Here is a 26,207-nt window from a genome sequence, read left to right on the forward strand (position 1 = left end):
AGTCCTGTGCAAATTACCAGAAGTGATGACAATGAAATTAACATGCAGGCTCACCCAACAATAAATAAACACAGGTTAAACACAAATTATTACAATAGTAATCGTCAGGAATTTTATTGTGGTTATCAGGAAACTGATTATCATTTCATTCCTATTCCACCATGAATAAAAGTATTTTTTAGGATTTATTACTTATTCAAGGATTGGAAAAAGTGGCAGAACAAAGGGAGGTGGGGGGAGCCCATGTTTGCATTAGGCCCCAAAATGACTAAATCCACCCCTGTCTATAAAGTGAGCCAGAACCCAAAGTGACATCTTCAGATTGCTTCTTTTGTCCAATCAACAGTCCAAAACTCCCAAGAGTCTTCATTTACTATCATAACTGACAAAGAAAAGAAGCAAATCCTTACATTTAAGAAGCTGGAATCGGCAAATTGTGCACATGTTTAAGCCCCAACCAATACTGGACTTTTGGGGCAGATGAAGATTAAAAAGCTGGAACTACAAAATGTTTGACATATTTGCTCGAAAAAAGACTGAAGCAATTAATTGATTTCAAATTAGTTAGTACACCTAATTGATTATTCAACTAACTGATGCAAGTTTTTTGCCATTGTAAGTTAACCGTCTTGAAAAAAAACTGAATGTCACGTTGGCTCTCTAGTCCCACGTACATGGCTGTGGGCTGTGGGGTGATTTCATAACTGTGCCTGCCTAGTGGAGACCACCAATAATACTGGATTTTTTGGGGCCAATGCTGATACCACTGTTGGGGACCAAACACAAATATGATATTGATATATCATGATATATGATAAACACACAAAGTACAAATAGTGCAAATATATATATCTATATATACACACATACGTTAAACCTGAAAAAGGATTCAAACAAAATGCTGCCTATAAAGCTAACACATACAAACAATCTGCATTATGTTCTCTTTTAAATAAAGTTTTTATATACAGATCCACATTGAACAACATATAGATACTGATAAAGATCACGATAGCTGTGATAGGCCAAAATCAGGCTGATAATATCAATCTACTGATATATCTGTCAGGATCTATCAAAGACAAAGAAAAGCAGCAAATCCTCACATTTAAGAAGCTGGAACCAGCAAATGACATTTTTGCTTTAAGTGTTTAATCGATTGTCAGAATAGTTGGTAACTAATCAATTAATTGAGTAATTGTTGCAGGTTTTATTCTCACTGTCAAATAACTGTTTTAGTAAATCCCAGTAAACTAACTGTGAGTGTCACGTTGGCTCTCTAGTACCACGTACATGGCTGTGGGCTGTGGGGTAATTTCATAACTGTGCCTGCCTAGTGGAGACCACCAACAACATTATGCAACTCTATGCTCTTAAAACTCCCCATCACAGTCTGATTCTTCTTTGCACTCTGGCCCACAGCATCACCTCTTCTTCTTCTTCTATCAGCACGGTGTCAGAGGCAACAGTGACAAGAAAAGCCTTTAAATATAAACAGCTCAATAAATATCTCATAAATGTCTTTGTTGTGGAGCATTAACAGTAAATGCCAGGTTACATCAGTGTTGTTTATCTCAGCCTACTTTGGGACATTGGACCACGGAGTGTTCTCGCAGGCACACACACTAACACAGCACATCAAACATGGGAATGGCAATGTTTTCAGTCGGTAGGCGTCTTGCTTGCACTCTCTCTCCTCTCCTCTCTCCACTTGACTTTAATTCGGTCTAGTACGCGTCATCCGCACGGACTCGCCTCCACGCATTGTGGGCTTATAATACTTTCAGCCTGGACCACTATAAAAACAAAAAAAAAAAATCAAACACAAACATAAACAATAACAAACAAACCCCAGCTGATATTACCGACACCCCCTTCCTTTTCACTATGTGTGGACTTTGAGCACACACGCTGTCAGGATTGAGCTGATGTGAGCGCTGCATCAAGTGCGCGGCGCGGCGGGCGGTGATGCTCCGGTATAAAACAGCCCGCTGTATTTTGGCACAGAGGGGGGGATGCATCAGTTTAACCCTCGGCTCTGCTCCGCTCTGCTCTGCCCTCCGGACTCGCCCATACACCGCTCAGCCTAGATAAGTTGAGGGGATGATGTGCGATCCCGCTGTGGAGAGTACGTCCCCACGGTATTCCTGAGGATCTCTCTCTGTGTCCGTTTCTCTTTTTTCTCTCTTCAACTTCGATGGCTTGAGTGGCCCATTTGCACTCATGCTCGCAGCCGAGGAGGGATGTAAGGTACGGGCCATCCACCGCCCTCACATTGCACGGAGTATAGCGGCGTGATTCAGGTCGCTATCCGAGCGCCAATACGCAAAAAACTACTTTCCGAGATGTGAATTATCGAGATTTGCGACTCATTCCCACCGGCTCGCCTGTCCTATGCTCTCGACAACGGGATTTCAAGAGGAAAATGATTGTGGCATAAACTATTTCTGGAGACGCTTGTCACAGATATCGCCGCTGAAGTGGACAGGGTGGATGGTTATTTCCCAAACTGTTCAAGCCTATGTATACTGCATTCATTTGTTGGAAACGCTGCCTAGTATCTTCGAGAACAGCGCAAGAGGAATGCTGGTCCAAGATCTAATGCCATTTACTTTAAGTTTTTGGCCTTTTTTCTTCGGTCATTGCCTTCTCTCACTGTTTTTACTCTCATGCCAGGTAAGCAGCATGATCAGGCGCGCCACTTGTCATTTTACGCATGAGAAGAGGTTGCACTAATGTAGCTGGAGTTTGCAGTGGAACTAATTATATTTTTCAAGCAACTTATCCACTTTATTATGCTGCCATTAATAATGCATGTGGAGGTCACCAGTCCAGGGCACCTAACACCTGTGTTTAGGCATGCATGTGCAGAGTTTCCACTAAAAGGCACGAGAAATAACAGCTCTGACACTCATCTCTCTCTTGTAGTGGGAACATGGAGTAGCCAACTGTGTTTTTATGATAACAATATTCAGTTATCCCACCAGGATCCCTGCAGCAGGCATATGTTAGTGATGAGTATTCTAACCTCTGCCCTGTGCTGCTGCTGCCTACAGATAGTGGTGAGCTGTTGTTCACACGCACACAGTGTTGCCAGGGTTCATGTGTAATGTGATCTGCTTGAGTTTCCAAGTCCACCCACGCACACTCCTCGGGGCAGCCTGCTGCCCACTCTGTTGGTGGGTGGTTTCTTACAGGGAGCGGGCTGCAGCCATAGACGTGATACTATTCTGCATGTACTACATCCACAGCAGCAGCCCCAGCGGTGACAACAACACTGGAGCTGTGCGATATGAAAAGAATGCTGAGAGGATATCCACAGTGCTGCTAACTAAGAGGCTGCTGAGTGTTTAAGCATCTCCATTTGTGCTGCACAGTCAGTGTTGTGCTGATGGCACTTGTGAGTAATGCAACTGAAGGACGGTGCCTCAGTCATTTCAATGTCTCTCTCCTCTTTCTCTCTCCCTACACCATAAGGGAGAACTCCAGAGGTCATGCTCACGGACTGTGGCGGAGAAAGTTAGTGAACAGTGCCAGCTGGCATGCCACTGTCGAAGATACCCTCCCCTGCCTCCTCCGCCGCCTCCACCGCCTCCCCCACGGCTACTGGGCGCCACAGGTAAGACTCCCAGCTCGCACTGCCAGGTTTCACACCTGTCTCGCTCCCGAAGTCTGGTCTGTCTCACTCTCAAGTCTGCTCTTGCCCCACAGTTGGAGCTCACTCCAGCCAGACGCAGGTGTCAAGCAACTGGCTAGTCTGGAGAAAATGTTTTGACGTGAAGTGTTTCTTTTAAAGAAACCATCAAGCCCCCCCTGAGATTGCTGTGTGAGAGCCTGTGCATGGGCGCAGTTTGTGCACGTGCGCCTCTGTGCGTGTGATAGAGCCAGCAGGATGTTGACAGCTGAACACAGGACTAATTTATGCCGGGTCTGACCTTGGGGAGTACCCAGCTGCCTGTGAAATCCATGCCTGCTGGGCTGCCAAGCTCAGTGGTTCAGTGGTAGGGTTTCCCCCGGAGGACCCCTGATTAAAACACAGATGAGTTAATTAAATTAGCTTTAATTTGATAGAGATAAGGGGCTAATGAAGCAGCCCAGTAGTTCCAGATTCGTTTTTGAAGTTGAGCTGCCGGCTATAAGCGCGTGTGTGTTAGTGCTTGTATACCTGTGTGGATTCACTGCCTGTTGCGGCAGTTTTCCCTGCCGACACTCCCTCTTTAGTCCCACTCAGAGATGGTAAATCCTCTGACAGATAGGCGAACATTTTTCACCAGCCTGCTTGCTAGAACTTGATATGATTTGTATGTAGTCTCAAGCACCTTAATGAACAGTGCACTGAAATATGGGACAGGCGTTGCTGATGATGCAGCCATTCTGAGCTATTACTGTGACTCTTTAGAATCACTCACCCTGAGCCCTTAATATTATGAGTAGGGAGGAGCAGTTAATCATTAAAGTCTCAACAGACAGCAGTGTAAAGGTTTTAATCAATCAGTTCCAGTGATTTTTTTCTGTCTGGTCGATTTAAATGGACCTTGAGTCCCCTTTTCCAACCCCTGACTCACCATGTGTGAGCCACCTATGAATCAAGAGTCATAGACCCTTCTGTGAATGTTGGCCACTGCGTAAATGCTGCCATGACCATCTGACTGGAAGCTAAAGTGGGGGTTTGAATGCCCAATTGCAGCCAACGCATGAGTGGAACGCTGCATCTACTGCGTTTGATGCCTCCATAAACGCCAGTATGTTACCATAAATATGATAAGCAGGCCAATTTTTATTCCCTTTCAGCTTTACAGAGAAATATTTGCAGGGGGTGGAGACACCATGAATAATTCACTTAAAGGGAGTTTTTTCCTTCAGTTCTCAATTTAATCTATACAGGCGCATAATTATCTTGATATCCCTTCAGTTCAGCCCAATTTGCAGAAATTTTGCTTTACACTGTAGTCTTTAAAAATGCAATGAATATGCATAGCTAGCGTGAAAAACTGGGACAATGACTGAGACCTTATCTATCTTTTAAAAAAGTGGAAAAATTGGCAATGTTAAGTAAGTCTGCTTGTGCTAAAAATGGTTTCGGAAGTCCTTCAAAGGAGTGCGCTTTATCACAATGAAGTCGATCCTTACCACAGACTGAATTAAATCCTACAGCCGTTGACAAAACGCAGGATTAAAATGGAAGTTTGGCTGAGAGGAGCTTTTAAATTCATAGTGACTTATGACGTGGTGTGCTGTACTGGGGAGAGCCGTGCCTTGTTATTTTGCTTCATAGAGATGTGCTGTGTTGGAAAATAGTCTCAAGCATTACCAAGGAGTATTTGTTGCTATGGTGTAAACCCTTCCTCTCATTCATAACAACGTAACTGTAAATGCAGGAGTTACAAGTCTGTTATTGTGTATCCAGTGCGGTGTATTTTCTCAGGAGCATGAAACTGGAACAAACCAGCATTCATATAGATAGATATGCACATGACTAAACTGATTTATAGATGGTGGGAGAGCATCAAACGCTGCAGAAAGAGAGGAGGAAAGTTCTGCATTACAGACACGAAGTTGCTGATGCACATAATGTTATTCAACATTCCTGGTGAGTGGTCTTACTCCACGGATCTAATGTGGAAAGAGCAGGAGGTTTCCTGCAACAGTAATTGGTGTGGACAAGAGTGCTGGTGTAAGGAAGGCTGACGAGACCTTAAATGATTCATGGTGTCGGCTTGGATATCTTTGAACGTTGAACCTAAGACCTACAGAACAGGCGAGGACACAGCGACTTCACAACTCAGAGCGCAGTGAGGAAAATCACCTCCATGCTGCTCTATTATTGTGTTGTATAATGCAATCACAGAGGATCTATTAATAAGACTTGAGTCAGTGATCTGAATAGTAAATGTTTGCTTGATTTAGACCTGATTTATCTGATTTATTTAGCTAAATACATTAGAGCTGCAAAAATTAATTGGATGATTGATTCAGTGTCAACTCTCAAATTAATCGCCAACTATTTTGATAGTCAGTTAATTGGTTTGAGGGTATTTTTAAGTAAAGAAAAGTCAAAATTCTCAAATTTCAGTTTCTCAAATGTGAATATTTTCTGGTTTCTTACATCTTCTGTGACAGTAAATGGAATATCTTTGTTTTTTGGACAAGACAAGGCATCTGAGGACATCATCTGATTACCAATTTTCTTACATTTTATAGACCAAACAACTAATTAATTTATCAAGAAAATGATCAACAGATTAACCAACAGTAACCATGATTGTTATTTGCAGCCCTGAAATGCATTTTATTCATTCTCTTCTGCCTCCAAACCTCTCTCTTCTCCTGCCCCCTCTTCTTCTGTTCTTTTGAAGTGGCAGAGCCCATCGTGCCCTTGGTGAGGCCCTGGTGGATGGAGATGGACATTATAGTGCTTGGAACGGTGGGCTGTGCCTCAGTTGTCTTCCTCCTCTCAGCCATCATCATCTGCTACAAGGCCATCAAGAGGTTGGAAGCCTTTTAATGCCCGTATCTTACTTTCTGTTAAAGGACCAGTGTGTAGGATTTAGCGGCATCTAGCAGTGAGCTTGCAAATTGCAAAACACCCTGTCTCACCCTCCCCTTCCAAGCATGTAGGAGAAACAACTTTGGCCACAAAAACACGCACACAACACGAAAGGCCGTATCTAGAACCAGTGTTTGGTTTGTCTGTTCTAGGATACTGTGGAAACATGACAGTACAACGTGGAGGCTTCTGTGAAAGGGAACCCTCTCCCTCTGTAATGTAATGAGTTCATTCTAAAGAAGCGAAAACACAACATATTTTTCACATTAACCACTGGGCTCAGATTAGCCGACCCATACGCACTCACTCAGTGGATGGTTGATCTTTCAACAATAATCATTGCACCTTTTCAGTACTACATGTCAACAGTTTCTTCTGTGTTTTGTCTCTGGCCACACAATTAGCTAATGACGTTAGCTAATGCTCTAAAAGAGCTAATGTTAGGCGAGAAATCACCCACTCCTCCTTGTTCCCTAATTTCTGATTAGTTGAACACAACAAACCTTTAGACATGTAATGTTATCAGTACCTACAACAAAGAATACTTTGTTAACCATACCCAATATGAAGTGTCTGCTACATTTTTTTGATGACAGCCTCAGTCCAAACCTTTCATCTCATTCCGTTTAACCATAGCTGTTTTTGATTTTTTTGACTGGTAGTGGCAGCTGGTATGCAGTTCTGGCACAAAACAAGACAGTAAGATATTTTTGCTTGGTTATGTGGCCTTCTACTCTGAGGTGATCCGTGTTTGCCTCCATCTTTTCCTTTGTTTTACCTCCATTTGACACTGTGACACAGTCATGATGTTATAAGTCTATTTTCAGGTGATTATACATAAATTAAAACACACCTCTGAATATTATCTTCCATTTCTGCTATATTCTGCCCATTAATCCCTGTAAATCTTACACACTGGACCTTTAAATCAATCACACTCTTAAGAATCTCTGTAATATTTTAAAGTGATGACAAATTGAAATAGGAACTGTCACCGCCAGGCTACTCAACATATCATGTGTAATTTGACTCACGGGAGGCTAAATTATCTCTCCTGGCTTCGTGAGTGAGTGACGCAGGAGGCTGCGATGACCCTGTCATCACCCTGCTGGGTCACTGCGAGGTCAGAGGTTAGATAATGGAATAGGTTGTAAATGTCAGTGAGGAAGATCCACTACACTGAGTCACCCAGAAACACAGTATATTCTAAATTAATTAATTGAGGTGCATGATGAGCTGACTTTACAATATTGTGTTTTACTTTGTTTCATTTGCATAAGTGTCTAAAGCCCCCCAGAATGGCAGCTGGGTTCATGAAAGTGAAAGCAGAGAGGCGAGCGGAGGAATCCCAAGACGCCACTGTTGCAGCAGGGACTGTTTTCCCCCATTTGGCTTATTAGAGAAAAGGCTGCATGAGGTTTTAGCCCGCAGCACAACCCAGACCCAATTCTCTGTGTGTGACATTCAGGCAGCACGGTGTCACACATGCACTCTGACATCCACGTTAATGTTCGCAGACATTTAACAAACACACACACGTCCATCCACATCGTGCAAAGAAATGCACATGCACTAAAAGAGAGGCATGCAGGGGGTACTGTGCACCCATCCATAAACACACAACATCTTTACATAAATATATACATCATCCTGGCATATTTACACAGTCTATAAAATATGGCATAAACATTGACTCTCACACACACCCATGTGAGAGCAGCCACAGATGTGTGTACACTAAATTAGGGAGCCACTTCTATGTTTTATTTATGTGTATTTAGACTGATTTAGTATCATACCTTATTATATTTATGGAAGTGTATTAAGCCTGCACGCCAGATATGGCTTTCCTCAGCAGAACTCTATTTCTCCTTTCTTTAAACAACAAATAGGCAAAGTCAGGCAGCGGAAGTAATGGGTGGTTGGCTCAGGAATTCATTATGGCAATTCTCCAGCCCCCTGTGTAGCCAAGGGGCACCTTTTTTAATGCAGCAGTGGTAGGAAAGTGTTGTTGCAATACGGGCTCTAGCCCCAAACCCAAGTCATTATTTATGAATTAATTTGCGCAGTCATTCAGTCGCAGGCCACATCTTTTATACATGCAAGCGGGTCGTGTCCTGAAGCTCTGTGGGCTCTAGACTGCAGACTTTGTGCCACGCCAAGCTGCCCTCCACTCTGAATGAGAAGGGAAAAATACTCAGGTCCAGCCAGACTGGCCTCATTAGACATTCATTAGTCACCAGCCAATAGGATAGCTGTTCAGGGGAAGATGTGATTCCTTTAACATTTGTCATGGATGCTCTAATCATCCATCGTTCCTGAGAGGAAGAGGAGAGGAAACAACACAGCGGAAAAGGACAAAAAATGTTGTCTAGCAAGGCAAGCAAAGGCAGTAATTGAGCGTCTTAGTCAATAACAATGTGAGAGAGGGTTTGTCAGTGAGAAAAACACAGCCAGTTATATATAGCCCTTCCAGCCCCTCAGTGCTCCGGGCTTTCCCAATGAAAATCAGCTGGCCGAGGGCCAGGGCCTGAGCACCACAGACAGCAGAGGAGCTAGCTCTGCGGGTCCCAGCCCTCCTGGCCTTTTGTTATTTTTTATAATCTTTGTCTGCCAGTCATCTGTCAGAAGCAAAGGGGCTGGAGAGGAAAAAAACACTTCCATACAATTCTATTCAGCGTCCGCAGCACCAGGGAGGCTGGTGTGTGCAAGCATAGAGAAGAGGATTCAGACACACGCTGCGTTTCAGTGTTGCTGTGCCATCCAAAGCAAAAGACATGATGCTGCAGTCCAGGCTGTCAGCCATCCAAGAAGCCAAAACAAACAAAACTCAAACCAACTGACTAATGAAGCTAGATGCTTTTCCCAATCACTTACCGCTCTGGGAGGCTTGTCCAAAGACAGATAATACATCACAGCTGGTGCCGTCCAAGGGCAATAAAGTATATCCAAAATACCCGACCACGGATGCAATAATAGGAAAATGCTTGTCAGACAAAATGGTTTAAAATCCAATATTTACTAATTCATTATTAATCTCATCTGTTTTATTTTCAAAATGACTCTACCAGCAGCATCAAAACTGGTGACAGATTCCTACAGTCTGTTTTTTAATGCGTTTTCTTTGAACCATAGCATGTTACTCTAATTTCCAGATGGCTGGAGTAATTGTAAACAGCTCAACACATGTCCCAATTTCGCCATGATCCATTCCCCAAACTTCAAACAGGAAAGTGTGCTGTGATTGCACAGCTTTGATATGAAATATTCATCTAACCTGTGAAGTGTTGTGTTGCCACCTGCCATGTGTCAACAGCATGGCATCTATTATTGAAGGCCTGGGTAGAGGTCGGTTTGGGGCCCTAGTGCTCTGCCCTGTGTGGCGGCCCAAAGCGACATGGTCAGTCTGAGCAGAGATTACATCCTGGGAGAAATAAACAGGGCCGAGGCGCCTTCCAGCAGGCTATAGATCACCAGTGTCAAACAGCATTTTACAGCAGATGAAATACTGACCTGTCAAAAGTATTCAGAATGGAAATCATTAGTGAGCCGTGAGGACGTTGCATAACGTTAAACGAATATCGACCCCGCTGAGTTTCTATTTCAAGTAGAAGAACTCCCAGACTGGCTGTAAACAATGCCATCTGTCCCTTAGAGAAAACTTTGGTATATCCCAACTCCCCTTGCTGCAGCCAATCAGCCAATCATCTCCCCCACAGCAAAATATGCTTCCACCCTGAGGCTGGACAGTTTCCTTTTTGAGGCTTTCCCCGCGTCCCACAGGGACACAGCCAGCGGCTTCTGTCCTACATGGCCAGCATGTATCCCTGGTGTCCTGAGCTGTGTGACCCCTCCCAGCTGACAGAGTCCCCCAGTCCCAAGGCTTAGTCATCATCTGATGACGTTTTGTTTACAACTTTGCTCAAGAGCCATTCACTTACATCACGGCCAGCAAACCCAACCAACATAGATTAAATGCAGTTATTAATAATCAAACTTTTTCCACAGCAGCCATTTTGACACAAAATAGCAGGCTATTATGTATGATGGCTTACTTGAAAGGCTCTGCTACACTAAATGGAACAGGAAATTCATTAATTTCTTTAATTAAACCTGTGTGTTACTTCATATCAATATGACTGAAAAGATCTATCATTTTGCTCATATGTGACACTCCAAAATCACACAAATATCATAATTAATCTGAAACTATAAAATGGCAAAGAAGGCTAAATGTACAAGAAGCTTCAGTTAAAAGTAAGGAGAGTTAGTATGTGGAAAAAAAAAAGTCAGGGGATCACCAGGTTTCATCCTCTGAGGACCATGAATGTTTTATGGCAATCAGTTTGTCAGTTGTTGATATTTCAGTCTGTCCCAAAGTGGTGGGCTGACAGATAAACTGAAACTGCTAACCCTATTGTCATGTCGCTAGCAGCTACAGAGGAGGCATACTGAGTGTTTATAATTTAGACCCCTTTGTGATTTTATTTCATTGCGTTGAAATCTTTTAAAGACTGGCAAAGATCCTGAGAGTGATTTTGTTGACAGATGAAAGTTTCCCTGGTGTATCTTCAAATGAAAAACTGGATGGAGTTACGCTGAGCAGGATTTCTGAGGAGCTCTGATGAGCACAGGAGGTGGCTCACAGAGCGCTGAAATGACAGCTGAAAAACAGCCAAGACAGGAACAGTTTTAAAACCTGACAGCAACAAGATGCTTGTTTAACAGGTGTGGTGAAATCAGATTGGCTTAAGTGTATGGGAGCAACGGAAAAAGACAGCTGACAAATTGAGTTGACAGCGAGCGGAAAATGAGCATGTGCAAGAAAAGTACCCTTCCTAATTGAACATCCCAACATGCAGAAATATTCATATCAATCGTGTTACATTCTAGAGAAATATTTTTATTATACAGTCTTAGATGACATCTGTGTAAATAGACATGGGGACATGGACTGTAATGCAATTCAGTGTGCTAGGCATATGATAAAAGCTGCTGTTTTCAAGCTTGCGGTGTATGCATGCATGATGCATTTTAACTGACATCTTGTCAAAGATTTTGATTCAGCTGAATGGTAGGGGTTTGAATTCATGGATATAATAACAGAAACACTGTCAAAGCATAGCAGAAAGAATATAACACAATAACATGACAACAGCACAAAATGCTGTCTGAATGCTACTGTATGAATCGTTTGCTGAACCTTGGCCACTGTGGCCACACAAGTGGCAATTATGTGATGGCATGTGCTAAAATGTGGAGTCCTGCTTCCATATGGAAAAACACAGATACATTTAATGAAATATGTTTTATCTGAAACTTGTAAATAATAGTCAAACTAGTTATAAGCTCCTCAGTAAATGTGTGTAATATGAACCCTATAATAATTACTATGACCTTAGCAGTGAAACCAAAGTGTTGTATAGTGTCGTGTTGCTTTTTATTTGTAAGAGTGTGTGTTATTTCTTTTTCAGAAGTTACATAGTCTATTTAAAAATGTTATCCTCCCATCTGATAGATTCTCAACAAAAAACAAACAATAAACTTGAGAGACAGTTCACTCTAAAATCAAAAATGCATATTTTGGCCTCTGGCCTATTTATCCATGTAGAATGTTTTGACGAGTTTTGGAGATATCAACTGGAGAGATGTCTGCCTTTTCTTGAATGTAATGGAACTAGATGGCACTCTTTCCTGAAATCAGACCCAGTCAGTACACCCACACTCCTTTGCTAGCTAGTTCAGTAGTGTTAACCTTACAGTGCAGCCGAGGAGGATGCCACAAATGTTTACATCCTGCACTGTCCAGAGCACAAGCCTCCCTTTCATGAGTAGATGCACACTTTCTTCTGTGCAGTGATACAGTTGGCAGATGTATTTAAGTAGACAGAAAATAGTTCTTCCATGAAATTGCTCCCAACAAGGTCTGTGGATTATTTGGAGTACCAGGCGATGACTTCTGGAAAGAGGCATTTCTGTTGACTCTTTCAAATGTTTTTTTTTTTTTTTTTTTTTGTGCTTTGAGCCCCACAAGCCGAGTGCAATCTAGTTCTATTATATTTCAAGAGAGGGCAGACAACTCTACACTTTACACCCGATATCTCCCAAACTCTGCAACTCACCTCAAAAAACTGGATGGATAAATATCACTACAAGTAATAGTAAAAGGATGCATTTTAGATTTTGGGGTGAACTGTCCCTTAAGAAACATACTTTTCCTTGTAGGCCTGTTGCATTGGATTACATTATGTCACGTATGAGCTCATTTCACCGTGTAAGGATTCCCTCTCCGCAAGACGGTCGGGAAGGGAAAAAGATTTGTGCTGGACTGGACTGGGAATGACTGTTCGTCAAAGTTGGACTGGCCAGCCAGGGCTTTCAGAGGAGAGGAGACACTGAGCTAAGATGTCGCTCAAGGGTCCTCTGTGGCAATGAAGGCACTGTACAGTGTTGAGTGGGACAATGACTGTACTAACTGTATTCAGATCTGTCTCTGAGTTACATAAGCCCGAGCAAGGGAGAGCAGCTGAGGGGGTCGGTGCAGAAGCCACAGTACACTGGACAAATATAATAACCACAGAGGCATCAAGGAGTGCATGAAAAGGGCTGTATTGAATGATACTGCTCTTCACAGGCCAGTAGCAGCACGGGGATCATGTGTTGCAGCTTTATTTTGCACCAGAACACACTCAGAAATATTAGAGTATTACAGTGCAACCAGTGTTGAGGGGGAATTTCTCCAGGAGGTTATGTATCAGTGTTATTCCCAAGTTGTTTTGACAGCCACACACATACTCATTACTTAGAGGGATGATTGCATCTACCAGTCAGAGAAGGTAATTGCCTTATCCCCTGTGTTGCAATGTATCTATGCCTCCTGTCTCCTTGTAAAAGTGACCTTTGAACATTGAGCTTATTAGAAAGGATCGCTGAGACCAGCACATCCACCCAGAGCAGCCTGTGAAATCAAATCAGCCTAAAGGTTAACAGGCTAGAATCTCTGTTTAAAGGCATAGTTCTGATTTTTTTTTTTGAAGTGGGGTTGTATGAGGTACTTATCGATAGCATTGCCTACAGTAGATGGCGGTCGGCACACCCCGAGTTTGGAGAAGCGGAGAGCGGCACCAGCACAGAAGCTAAGACTGCTGAACTGCTGTGGACAGGGTCAGCAACAAAAGGTATTTTAGCCACTTAAAAAAAGGTCCACCTAAAAAAATCTATATCAGTTTAAGTGTACAAGTGCAATGTTTAGAATATTTTCATGGCTTTATTTTGCTGTCAGACAGCCTCATCTGATAGAAAAAGCCCTTATAAAAGCCAAATATCGCTCTCTCTAAACTCACTGAACTCAGGAGTCGCTGGTTTACTGCTGCCTTGATCTGGTAGTTTGTTTGTCTTGTTACGTGACTTCATTGAATCCAAGCTATCCTTTTAAAACACCAAAGTCACACAATAACACAAACCAGTGAACAGATTGAGGCAGTGTGGTAGACCCGCAGCTCCTGTGTTTTGCAAAGTAAATTACGGGTTTCAGTTTTTTTTTGTCTGGAAAGAGCAATATTCAACTTATGTGAAGGTGGTTTCCATCAGATAAGGCTCTCTGACAGCAACGTAAAGCTGTGAAAATTTTCTATACACTTAAACTGATATTGATTTTTTGATCACACTTTATTTTACAGTATACAGGTAAGATGTAACATACTTTGTATCACATTAGGCAAAAACTGGAAATGATATATTCTTTATTTGCCTATGTTAGACCCTCAATTAGACCCTTTATTAGAGGGTGATTATGGACACATTACAACAGAACTGTACTGTAAACTAAAGCAGAATCAAATATCTGCTACTTCATCATTTAAAAACAATATGTGAATCAGCTCTACCAAGCAAAGGCCAAACTTAGAGAGGTAGAAGAATATTTTGTCATGGGTGACTGCACAGACTTATTCTAATACTATAGGCAGATAATGTGATTTGATCAAAGAAGTTGGCAAATTGTATAGGAGCAGTCAAAGAAGGTTGTAATGTATCCAAGATTTCACTCTAAGAATGTCTAATAAGTGATAAAGTGTCTGATATTGTCTTTTGTCTATTGTAGTTTTTGTGTAATTTGATACAGAGCATGGCTTGTTACATCTTATTAGTGTACTGTTGGTTGTATGTGTATAATTAGAGTATAGCTGTGTTTGTGTACTGACAAATAAAGAACATATTATTTCTAGTTTTTGTCTAATTTAATACAAACTAGAGCTTGTTACTTGTTACAAGTGCAACCAGTGTTTTTTAGGTGGACTTTTTTGCACACTGACTATCGATAAGTACCTCAAATAACCCCAATTGAAAAAATCTGAACTATCCCTTTAATGACATGGCCTGTAAATAATATCATATCTCCTGTCCTCACTATATGAAAATGTTTATTCGCAGGAAACCACTACGAAAAGAGGAGAACGGGACGAGTCGCGGGGAATATGCCATGAGCATCCGTAACAAGAAGGCCATGGGTACGAACAACACTGTGGTATAGACTGTCTCCTGGTAGATGCAGGATGTGACATCACAATTACCGTCTCTCACCTCCCCCGCCCCCCTCCCCACGAACAACAACCCCTTCTCGCCCAGAAATGCTACTGGGTTTTAACCCAAGGTTTTCGAATAGGTAAACCTTCCCTCTTTGCTTGGCATGTTGCCCGGACTGAAGACACCATTCAGCTCAAGAGGAGCAGTAAAAGATGGAAGAAGGAAAAAAAAATCAAGGCAGAAAGGACGGAGAGAAAAATCCACAAACCCCCATGGTGTTGAAAGTGGCACAGCAGGCTGAACATTATGCTCTTAGTAACAGCAAGTGTTGCTGACAGGCTGGTTGGCTGCTGGCTGGAGAGGGACTGTCTGCCAGTCTGCCGCAGATCCAGACCTCACACACTGTTGACATCTGCAATGGAACAACAGACAATACAGCAGCCCCTGCAGTCCCATGGGCGGCAAGACAGGACAGGCCATCACACACAATAAATAAAGTGCATGCAGTTTTTACAGAGAATGCAATGTTTTTTATATTCCAATCCACACACTGTCCATCTTTTGTTCTCCATTTTTTGAGACAGATGCTCTGTGAGAGGCATGATGTTACTGTCGGTCCTGGCTCTGAGATGTGGATTCATCTGACTATGCAATTTAAAGAAATCCATACAAAGAAAAGAGGAGCAGCGACATCAACATGGGACGTTCTGGTTATTTTGCCATGCCAAAAATGCCACCGAAGAGGCTCAATGTAATATACTTCAGTCATCCATTGATTTTATTTGCTCTATTTATTTACTTATCTACCTTTTGAATTTATTTTTCTACTTAAAAGAGAAAGAAACTCTTGTAAGTTACTCACATCTTTACAACTCTTGAACATCTTGATGAATTCATTTTATTTCTTGATAGCTCTGTTTTTTAAGTGAATAATTTATAAACCATATAATTCATTTGTGATGCTCCAATGCTTTAAGCCTGCTGTCAGTTTGTTGAGACACTGATGCAGAAAACACGCTTGCTCTGCAAAGAGTTTTTGGTATCAGTTGCTTTGTCTCTGGGTGTTTGATATGCTTTTCTCTGTTTCCCTGAGACTTCAGCTAAAGAGTCAGGGGTCTCTATGATGTGCTATGTGAATGTGTGTTCTCCAAACATTATTTCTGTGCTGCATCATGTGCCAGCCCCATCTTTTTTTTTTTAATTTGTTAACTCAAAGCAAGACGACCCCAACAAAAGTTAAACCTGCTATCACGAGTTATTTGGTTAAATCTTGTTGTTTCGGAGTCCTGGGGTCAGCTAGATGCCTTCAGCAGTGTTATGTTTGGATTTGACAATCTTAATTTTTCTATCTGTCAAGAAGGGCTTAGCCCATCGCTATAGAAACAGGGGACATGAGCCCAGGACTGACCTTGTGACTGGTGAGAGACAGGAGACTTAGCCAATAGCCAGAGATCAGGTTGCATGTAGAGGATGGCCTCAGCAGGGATGTGTGTGACTCAGTGCTGTCACAGGCATCCTCCACATCCCCGCTGGAAAAACACAACCGAGCTGAACTGGAGCATCACTCAACGCTGCTCTGCTTCTTTTAAATTTTTTTTTTTTTTACATTACATCTGCGTGCGTGTGTGTGTGTGAGTGTGTGCATGTGTGCGTGTGTGCGTGAGCGTGTGTGTATGTCTGTCTGTGAGTGTGCATGCTGATGAGTGTACTCAGTGAGAGTGGGCTGTACTCTGTGGCTGTCAGTTAAGTATAGATATTGGCTAAACTGTGGAAATTTGGAAAAACACATGCTTGCATCTAAACATGCACAGGTTATTAGCTAACAGTATACCCCACCATGTACCTATATGAGAGAAATGATGGATGCATGAATGTAAATATTGATATTTAAATATCTGCCTTCTGGACTGTTAATTAATGTACAGTGTAACAGAACATATGTTTATACATGGTAAAACTTAAACAATGTGCTACCATTTAGAATTATGTCAATGTTGTCATGTTGATGGAGCAAGCCATTAATGTATATATGGCAATCAATAGTACATACACAATTTATGCATTATACCAAACAGATAGAAAGATGTGCATAAGTTGATTTCATTGCTGAGTTTTTCAGTTGTAAATAAAACTGTACATAACAACAGAGCTACAGTCTATTGTGTTTAAAGAGATACTGTATTTGTGCAGAAATCTGTTGTTATGCTAAGACGCACAAACTGGGGCCATATTACAGAAAGTTCCTGATTTGCAGATCCTATTTTAACTGTTTGGTAACCACTGTAATTAGGATTTGGACCTTGTTTGGGAAATAAGCCATTGCAGGTGAAAAGTTCCCCAAGTCAACATTCGTATCCTAACTTAATATAGGAAAAGCGTATTACACAAGCATCCTAACTTCATAAAATCTTAAATAAACTCTCCTAACTTTAGGATAAATGTTAAGTAGTCCTAATTTCCACCCTTCTACCTGTAGTAGTAGCTAATTTATTTACTAGCTAATGGTAGTGTTCACTAATGTTAGTGTAAGGTATCAGTAGTCATTGGTAGTATTCGTGAACAGTTCCTAAAGGTAGTGTTTGTTAATAGTAGCTAATTATAGTGTTCACCAACAGTAGCTAATGGCAGTTGTTTAATCACTGTGTCTGTGCAGGGCACAGTGGAGACACTGCCTTTGGAATGCCTTTGGATTTCTCTAACCAACTAACTAATCTGCCTTGAAGTTAGGTACCCATCGCTGTTACTCAGTTTTTTTGAGTTTCAATGCATATTCAGCATGTTATTGTTTAATGTTGTTCAGCTCACCAAGATGAGAAAAGTAGTGTTGGTTGCTAGGTAACAGACATTAAAGTTGATAAGTGATGTTGGATTGAGTGTTTAGGATTTCCAAACCTGAGATGAGATGGGATGAAGTAAAATAAGACAGGATTCAGGTTAGTTTGCCTCTGTTTGTTTAGTTTGCCTCTGTAAAGCCAAACCTTGAAAAATCCTATCTTAGACCTTCTCCTCTCTTAAGACTTAAAGTAGAAAGTTTGTGTAATACAGCCCCTGCTCTGTATGTGGCAAAGGTGATAAAAGTCAGACTGTTATATTTAGCCTGTGCCCATCCTGTCTGCACTGTGCTGCTGTGTTGTGCCGTTCATGTCTTTGGCTGAGCTGCTCTGGCCGTGTCTCCTGGGCCCCCCGCAGCGGAGGACATGTTCTCAGTCTGTCTCACACAGTGCATCTTTAATGAACTGCGATTATCAAGCGTATTCAACTCCATGGGGCTTAATGACGCAAAGAAGGAAACTTATAGGTTACATATTGTGCTAGCTCTGGGCTCAATCAATAATAATAATGTGACAAAAGAAGAATTTCTGCAGCTAAAACAAGAAGTTGCTCTAACAAAATTAGAATTTAAAAGGAAGCTATAAGAAGGTGATAGAGGCTACATTCTTACATTAAATCTTGTGGACTTTTTCCCATTTCTATTTTAATTTGTACATTAACTGTAGTTAATGATGTGAAACAAACAAGGGAGGCAAACCTGTACTACACAGGCTGATGCAGAGGTGCACTGAAGAGGAATGTCAATGAATTACAATGTGAATGAGGGACCATAGAGTACTTTGCCATCCCTGCTTTAGATGTGCCACTTGATGGTAATGCCAATGGACACTCTGAGCAATTTAAACATTCATGCATTGTCCAGCCAGGGCGCTGTGGATTTCATTGTAATAAAAGCAATGTGACAGCACTAGGCGGGGGGACCAGGGATTGTCACTGTCTCAACAAGCTTTACGAGGCTCTCGGAAGGTATTTCAGTAGAGCAAACGGACGCTGGTACACAGATTCTTAGAAATTAGTGCTCTTGAAATTGTTTCTGTGCAACTCTACTGTCTATTTTGATCTCAACCTGCTCTTTAATCAAGGAACTTCACCAATGCACACACCTGGTGCATGGAGTACAATGTGTGTGTGTGCATGAGAGCTCGCACAGTCCTTTCAAAGCTGACCTTCACCATCTTTGAGGACCCACTCACACCCTCTCTGCCTGAGAGGCCTTTGGTCAGCGTTAATTACCCTCAGTACCTCCAGCTGCCTGCTCATCAGGTCAGCGCTCCCATATGGTCCTCCAGGAGGCAGCAGGCAGGCAGGCAGGGGCGGGGAAAGTGCTGGATACCTGTGGGACACTGATTACATAAGCTGCTGCTAATGAGAGAGAGGTTCTTTCGAAAAGGGCTGCGAGTTCAAACGATCACAACGGTGGCAGTGGCTGACAGATGCAACCCCAGAGCAAGGGGGACTTGATTAAACACACACACACACACACACACCTATGCACATGCTGGGACACATGCACATACACACCTGCATCCATCATCACTTTAATACACACTCACACACACAGAGGCACACAGCAGGAGAGGTGCTCTTTGATGAGCTGAGACTAGAGGTTGATGAGAAGGGGCACCGCAGCCTGATTCAGCTAGCTTGGGGTCACCGGGGAGTGTGTGTGTGTGTGTGTGCGGGTTTCTGCATGTGTGTTTGTTTGTTCATTAGTCACATTGTGTGATATCATTATACTAGTGACTCATTTGGCATACACCTCTCAACATGCGTCCTCTTAATACTTGCAGTGACTAAAAAGCAATTTTTTAAAGAATATATGCAAATCAAATTGGGCCTATTTTTGCCCAATAAACTAATTTCTTCTCGAAGAATACATTTATATCATCAGATCTAATTCATCCTAAAGCTTGATAATGAAATCCTTGCAGCAGCGAAGATCAAAACAAAGATTAATGTGCTGTTCAGCTTTCTAGCCCTGCTGTCATGTCATCTGTTATTCTCAGACAAGAGCTTCGTGGTAATGCGGTTAGACCTCACAACAATGCTTAATCACAACAAACCACATTAGGCCAAAGGTAATTGTGTTTGCTTGGTATATGCGTGGTCCAATCTGTTTCGTTGCTGCCAATGGAGAGGGGGATGGAGAAGTAAGGATGGAAGGAGGGGTGGAAGGGGGGCTTTCCACTTTGGGGCGGGGAGGGGGGCACAACCGAAATAGTCTTGTTTACCTCCAATGTCTGGCTCCACCTTATCGAGTTACAAAGCCGCTGCCGCAACTCAGATTGGCCCCTGTGATCGATCTGAGCTCTGATGGCGAGAGGCAGCATGACTGACAGTCTGACAAGGATCTCAGACGGGGAGCTGAGTAATGCATGTCATGTCATTTTCCCGGAGACACCTGAGGTACGGTTTCTCGTCCAGAAGAGTAAACAACAGAGCCGATTTTATCACTCTGCCATCTGCCATTATGGTAAACTGGACATTTTCCACATCAGTCAGGACATCAAAGGGCAGTAAATGTCACATTTGAATTTTGGAGGCGTCGGCAATTCATGTGAAATGACAAAGTGTGGCAATGTTTAGAAAAATTCATACTTTTATTATCCAGCTTGCAACCAAGCAACTTAAAAAGTGATAGAATATGAATATGACAGGGTGAGCATATCTAAGATTCAACAAGCTTTCAGACCCTCACTATTACTACCACGGGTCTATAGAAATTCTCAGTCATCTACTGACTCTTCAAATCTGTTGAATACAACAGTTAGGCACCTGATACAATTATCTCACACAAGCCTGCCAAACCTTTCATTATCAGCTCCAGTTCTAGTACTTTAAAATAGAGAGCATAGATTTACTGTACATATACAGGTATTATACTAAAGGTGCTGAAAATCATTCAGTTCACAGAGCACACTTTACATAAGAGTCCTTTTTTTAGTCAGAGAGGATGCATGCAGGTCTTTAAGGACCCAGACTGGACCCAAGGTGACTGCCGAGCAGGTCACATGGGGTAGAACTGCGAGGCAGCCTCTGATGACTGGATCTCCACCTGAGCCATCTTGAACTGGGTGCACTGCAGCCATTTGCGCAGAGCGAACGGAGGAACTCCAGACATCTGGCCCTGCAGACACTGGTGGTTCACCCGGTTCTGGATGGCCTGGAGACGCAGCTGCAGCCCCGCGGACAGATGCTGACGAAGCAAGGAAGGATGATGATGATGTTTTAGTTTGAATTTTTCTAAAGAGTCGATAGCTACTTGCATAATATTAAGGTAGATGCTATTTAGTACTCACATGTCAGTAGCCAACATTGCCAAAAATGTGGCTATGTACAGCTGGGTTTTTATAGCCTAGCATGACACAGACAAGCAACCAGCTGTCTGTAACCAAAAAACTATTTGCACCCAGGGTATAGACAGAAAATGTGGCTATTTACACCAGCATGGAACCAGGAACTTTTCCTAAAACTTACCACATAGTTTTGTTTCCTTAGCCTAACCAAGTAATTTTGTTTCCTCAACCTAATTAAGTATTTTTTGTTGCCTAAATCTAACCACTGTGCACCTGAAAACAGAAAATAATATTACTCTTAAAAGCCTGAAAATAATAGGCCAACTACTTACAAAAATTTAAATTCAACACTGACTACTTGTCTCACAAACCTCAGTCTGCAGGGCAAGTCCTTTATTTTGTTTTGTTTCTTTTAAAAATTATTTTAGACATTTTGAGCATTTATATGATGGAGATCTGGGTACTGTTTGCTAAAAATGGGGTGTCAATAGCTGTCATGTGACTATTCTCAACTGGGTGCAAATAGACATATTAATCTGAAACGATGATACCAATTTATTTTTTAAAGCCTTACCTTGAGATTTGACTGAATCATCGGTAGCCACATTGGAATTAGCTAGAGGAAACATGAGGATTGATGAGCGGTAGGCTACATGTTAAGATGATCACACTGTAGGGCTGTATCAAATGTGTTCTTTTTTTTTTTACATTCAGAGCTTCTACTCAGGTTTTCTGAATTCAGATTCAAATGTCTGTTGTCATATTCTATGACATTTAAAAAAGAAAATCACAAAATCCTGAAACAAAATAGTCAATTTGAATAAAGTGAATAATCAGATTAATTGAGTAAATCTGTTGATGTAATTTATGCCAAAACATGGTGGACGTGAGTAAATGTTTAGTTGACAACCTTTTATTAATTCACATACTGCATGTCAGTGTTTTACTCACATGTACTTTCTAATATAGTATTAAATTATAAATGTTAGTTGTTCACGCAGAGTGACCTAGATTAATAAAAAAGTCATGTATCAGCATTAACCCTGATGACAAGTCAGGTAAAGGAACATAGTGGTTTTAGGGAATGCACTGGTGTAGAATCCGTGTTATTTCCGGGAGGAGGAGCACATAAACAGAACATTAGATTGGTGCTAGACTGCCTGTTAATACAAGTGTGTGTCTCACTTTGTGTGCAGCAAGCAAGAGAGAGCAAACCGTTTTTTGACTGCAGTGAAAATGTTTTGTTTTTTGTTAAATACAAATGACTAGATGAATGATTACATCTATCTTTTTGTCAATAAATTTTGACTTTTGGACTTTACACTCCGAATTTATTGCAAATGTTTGGATCACATGAGTCGGAAACAATCCTACACAGCCATCAGTGGAATCTCATTTTACAAATACTATAATACTAATATTAGTGTAGTAAAATGTTTGTCTTCAACTGTGCAGAATTAATGGGTTTCAATATATAAAATATACATGCATAAAAAGAAGAGAATTCAAATGTTAATTTAGATTTCAGTGCTTAACGCTAAGAATGACGCTTCAAAGCTTTAAACTATTTGATACAGCCCCATCATACTGTATATTAACCATGTGGAGAGTTACAACAAACCTTGACAAAGATGGTTGAATTGCACTCCTGTAGGGCTTCCATCAAGCTAATGACATGAAGACACATCATCTCCACCATCTGAAGGAAAAAATATCATTAATTTTCTCTGACATAGTTGCAGTTTTCTCATAATATACAAAACAGGAATTAATCCAAAACTTAAAACAAAACTCATCATTACTATGGAAAAGCACATCACAATTCCAGGCCTCTGTTCTTACCGTAGCCGTAAGGATCCCCAGTGGGAAAGGATAAGGCAGAGCACTCACCACTTTATTGTGGGCCATGAGCTGCAGGATGCTGGGTGTAACCCGACTCCAGAACTCCAGACCAGTGAGGATGGCGCTGGAGGAAAACTCTGTCTGGTTCTGGTTGAGCAGGGACGGAGCAGCGGCCGCCTGCTCGCAATAGATGGTCCACAGCTGGGCGAACATGAAGGCGTGGAACAGAGAGCACATGTGCAGCACCGACGTCTGAGGACAGAGATCAAGACCAAAAACAGAAAAGGTCAGTGAGGTGGTTATAGATCAAATTAATAAAACCTGGGTGAGGGCATTTGCAGGGATTTGTTTGTGCCAGACCTTTGACTGCTCTGGGAAACCGATGAGGATGACTATGAGATGATCCGCGATGTGGGAGCCGGCGTCCAGAGGGATGGGCATGCAGGAGGTGGAGCCCTGGTGCAGGGCACAGTGTGTCAGGGAGCCCAAAAGTAGCCAGGACAGCTGACGAATGTGGGACACACATTCAATGAATTCTTTTGGCCTGCAGACAGAAAAAAACATAAAATTCAGTTTCTCAAAAATATATACAATATATTCATCGTAAAGTTGAAATTAATCTTGCCAACAATTGTGTTGGTTCATCCAAGTTACATAAAACTATAATATTTTGTCACTTATCTCTATACACTTTCCAGGTACTTTACTAATATTTTTTTCTATTTTCTGCCACTTTATACTTCCACTCCATTACATTTCAGAGGCAAATATTGTACTTTTTATATCGCTACATTTGAAAACTTACATTAATAGTTACTTTACAGATTCACATTAATAATACAAAATATAACCAACAAATAAATTATCATATTTTACTATGGATAAAGATAAAACTGTACTGAACATTTTTTGAAATTCAAAAGTTACTCAGCAGTAAATCACCTCCACATTTACTAACTGCAGCATTAAAGTGTTTATGCATCACTAATTATAAAACTATATATATATATAAATAATATATTATTTTGAAATGAGCCAGTACTAATGAGAACTTCTACTTTTGGCATTGTAAATACATTTTGTTGCTAGCACGTTTTGTACTTTTACTTGAGTAAGGTTTTGAATGCTGGACTTTTACTTCATTATGATTTATGACTACTGTCACTTAAATAAAACATCTGAGTAGTTCCACCACTGGTGATCTCTAATGATATCTAAACATGAGGAATTCTACCAGGTTTGTTTTTCAGGTTTCTGCCCTCACATCAACACACTGTCAGCTGTTTTTTTTTTTATTATTGAGGGAAAACTGTGGATTATCCAGAGCAACTGGACTATTGATTATGCTTGATAGAGATAATGTTTATTTTTGTAGTGCAATTTTTGAATGCTGTGAGTAGCACAAAAAAACTAAATTGTTTGGGCTGGAGGCAGAAATTTTGTGAACTGATATCTCTCAATCTGAACAAATAAAGCTACATATTACTAAAAATATATTACGAACTATATTTGCATGTAATTCAGGTAAGGTGACTATTTAAAGGTGCACTTTTCGTGTGGCTGTCCAGGCAGGGTTAATAGTGAATGTGGTGAACTGAAGCAATAAATTTGTCAGTGTGTGCTATATCGACCATGAAAACTGAGTTCTTCTGCTCAGCAGCCATGCAAGCAGTACCTACATGTACCAGGATGCTTGTAAGCCTGTGACACCCACAGCCATGTTGCCAAAAATACTCATCTAGGAGTCCAAATAGCACACACTCATGAATGTATTGCTTCAACTGACAATGTTTACCACCAACACTGACTGGAAATCCACATGAAAAGTCCAGAACTTTCCCTTTCAGTCATTGAATTGTTACTGAACTCATCTGTAGTTTTGTCATTCTTACCCTTGTTGCATGGTGGATGGCGGATGATAAAGCCAGGGAAGATAACGGACCACAGCTTTGTTATCACGGTGATTGCCTTTGCTGATCTCCATGGCGGCGACTTGTGCCAAGCCCACTTTCAGGTTCCCCCCGAAAGTGTCCTCATGCAGCGGCTGACAGCACGCCTTCATATGGCTCTGAAAAACAGGAAAGATAAGCCTGAACAATAGGCAAAATATAGAGAAAAAACTCTACATATGATAAGATACTATGCCAACTGTGCTGCTCACATGAAACACAAGACTTACTTTAAGTTTGGTTAGCGTGTGCATATCTGCAATGAAGTCCAGGAGTTCACTTATGTACTGTCTCATGCATTCCATGGCTGCTGTTGTGCACTGTCGGGAACAAAAACAGTTTATCCTTTAGGAGGAATCACAGTGGGGCCTGTCTTTGTCCCCTGCTGTTTTATGAGGCTGATTATAATAGGATCCAAACACACGTCGACCAAAGTCTTACCCCCGGCAGCGTCGAGATCATGTGCTTTTGGATGATGGTGGATTCTGCTAGCCGTGTACCGATATCTGCACAAACAAACTGAGAAGAAAAAAAAAAACACAGTGATTTTAATTAAGGACAAAACAGTGTGATGTATTTGTTTCTTGTAAACTGAAGTGCAGAAAAGAGGAGTATTTTTTACCTGGACCAGCAGTAACAAGTTTGTGTCAGGGAGAGGAGACTTGAACTTGAGAGCCTGCAGAAGCTCTAACACCACAATGCGGGACATGTAGAACTTATCTCTCTCCTGGATGCGAGGAGATAGAGAGTGGAGTAAATGTACTGATGCAGCAAGACTGCCTTTTTCTATTATCACTCTCCCTTACTCATGCTGCGCGGAGAGCATAAACTCTGTAGTCTGAATAGAAGGGGAAGGACAGGCAGTGAAGTGGGGAGGGAGGGGAGGCAGGGAGACAGAGAATAGACAGAGAATAGTGGAAGCTGAGGAGTAGATTTAGGCCAGTCCAGATCTCTCCTCCCAGAGTCCCAGGCAGCTCAGATGAGGCTGTCAGGCTGCCTTCTCCCTCCCTGAGGACAGGCTGCTCTCTTTGTTCATCCCTTCCACACAAAGCCCAGCTGCCTGTTTACAAACCACACTGTCATCTTCTGGCTTCCACTTTGCCTCTCTCTTTCTCTATGCAGTCATGTTTGCTTATGTTAGGCACAGGCACATGCTCCTCCGCTCTTACAGAATGCAGAGCTGCCTCTGACATTTCTCACTGTGTGGCTTGTTAATGC

The 26,207-nt window shown here is 41.7% G+C and overlaps 2 protein-coding genes across 6 annotated transcripts in view; one reads left to right on the forward strand and one right to left on the reverse strand.

The window, feature by feature from the left end:
- Positions 1-1,014: 1,014 nt before the first annotated feature.
- LOC146310721 (proline-rich membrane anchor 1-like) lies at positions 1,015-17,218 on the forward strand. 5 transcript variants are annotated; one of them, XM_084742914.1, is made up of 6 exons: positions 1,015-2,676; positions 3,478-3,619; positions 6,357-6,489; positions 13,625-13,725; positions 14,978-15,054; positions 15,655-17,218. In XM_084742914.1, exons 1-5 carry the CDS (start codon positions 2,395-2,397, stop codon positions 15,028-15,030), a joined length of 711 nt encoding a protein of 236 aa, XP_084599040.1. In that variant the 5' UTR covers positions 1,015-2,394; the 3' UTR covers positions 15,031-15,054; positions 15,655-17,218. The 5 variants fall into 5 exon arrangements, with proteins under 5 accessions (XP_084599040.1, XP_084599039.1, XP_084599041.1 ...); XM_084742913.1 differs by having other exon boundaries at positions 1,026-2,676; positions 14,978-17,218; XM_084742915.1 differs by having other exon boundaries at positions 1,027-2,676; positions 13,628-13,725; positions 14,978-17,218.
- Positions 17,219-20,481: 3,263 nt separating this feature from the next.
- Positions 20,482-26,207, reverse strand: part of unc79 (unc-79 homolog, NALCN channel complex subunit) — a 50,247-nt gene continuing 44,521 nt past the window's right edge. Inside the window, exons 43-51 of the mRNA XM_084742455.1 lie at positions 25,612-25,716; positions 25,431-25,508; positions 25,220-25,309; positions 24,933-25,108; positions 23,401-23,584; positions 23,089-23,292; positions 22,820-22,897; positions 21,773-21,814; positions 20,482-21,098 (exon numbers count right to left, since the gene is read on the reverse strand). Coding sequence (XP_084598581.1) covers positions 20,910-21,098; positions 21,773-21,814; positions 22,820-22,897; positions 23,089-23,292; positions 23,401-23,584; positions 24,933-25,108; positions 25,220-25,309; positions 25,431-25,508; positions 25,612-25,716 — 1,146 coding nt within the window. The 3' untranslated portion in view covers positions 20,482-20,909. The remainder of the gene's footprint in view (positions 21,099-21,772; positions 21,815-22,819; positions 22,898-23,088; positions 23,293-23,400; positions 23,585-24,932; positions 25,109-25,219; positions 25,310-25,430; positions 25,509-25,611; positions 25,717-26,207) is intronic.

This window comes from Lutjanus erythropterus, chromosome 18 (assembly GCF_056507025.1).
Source record: "Lutjanus erythropterus isolate fLutEry1 chromosome 18, fLutEry1.hap2, whole genome shotgun sequence".
Classification (NCBI taxonomy): Eukaryota; Metazoa; Chordata; class Actinopteri; order Lutjaniformes; family Lutjanidae; genus Lutjanus; species Lutjanus erythropterus.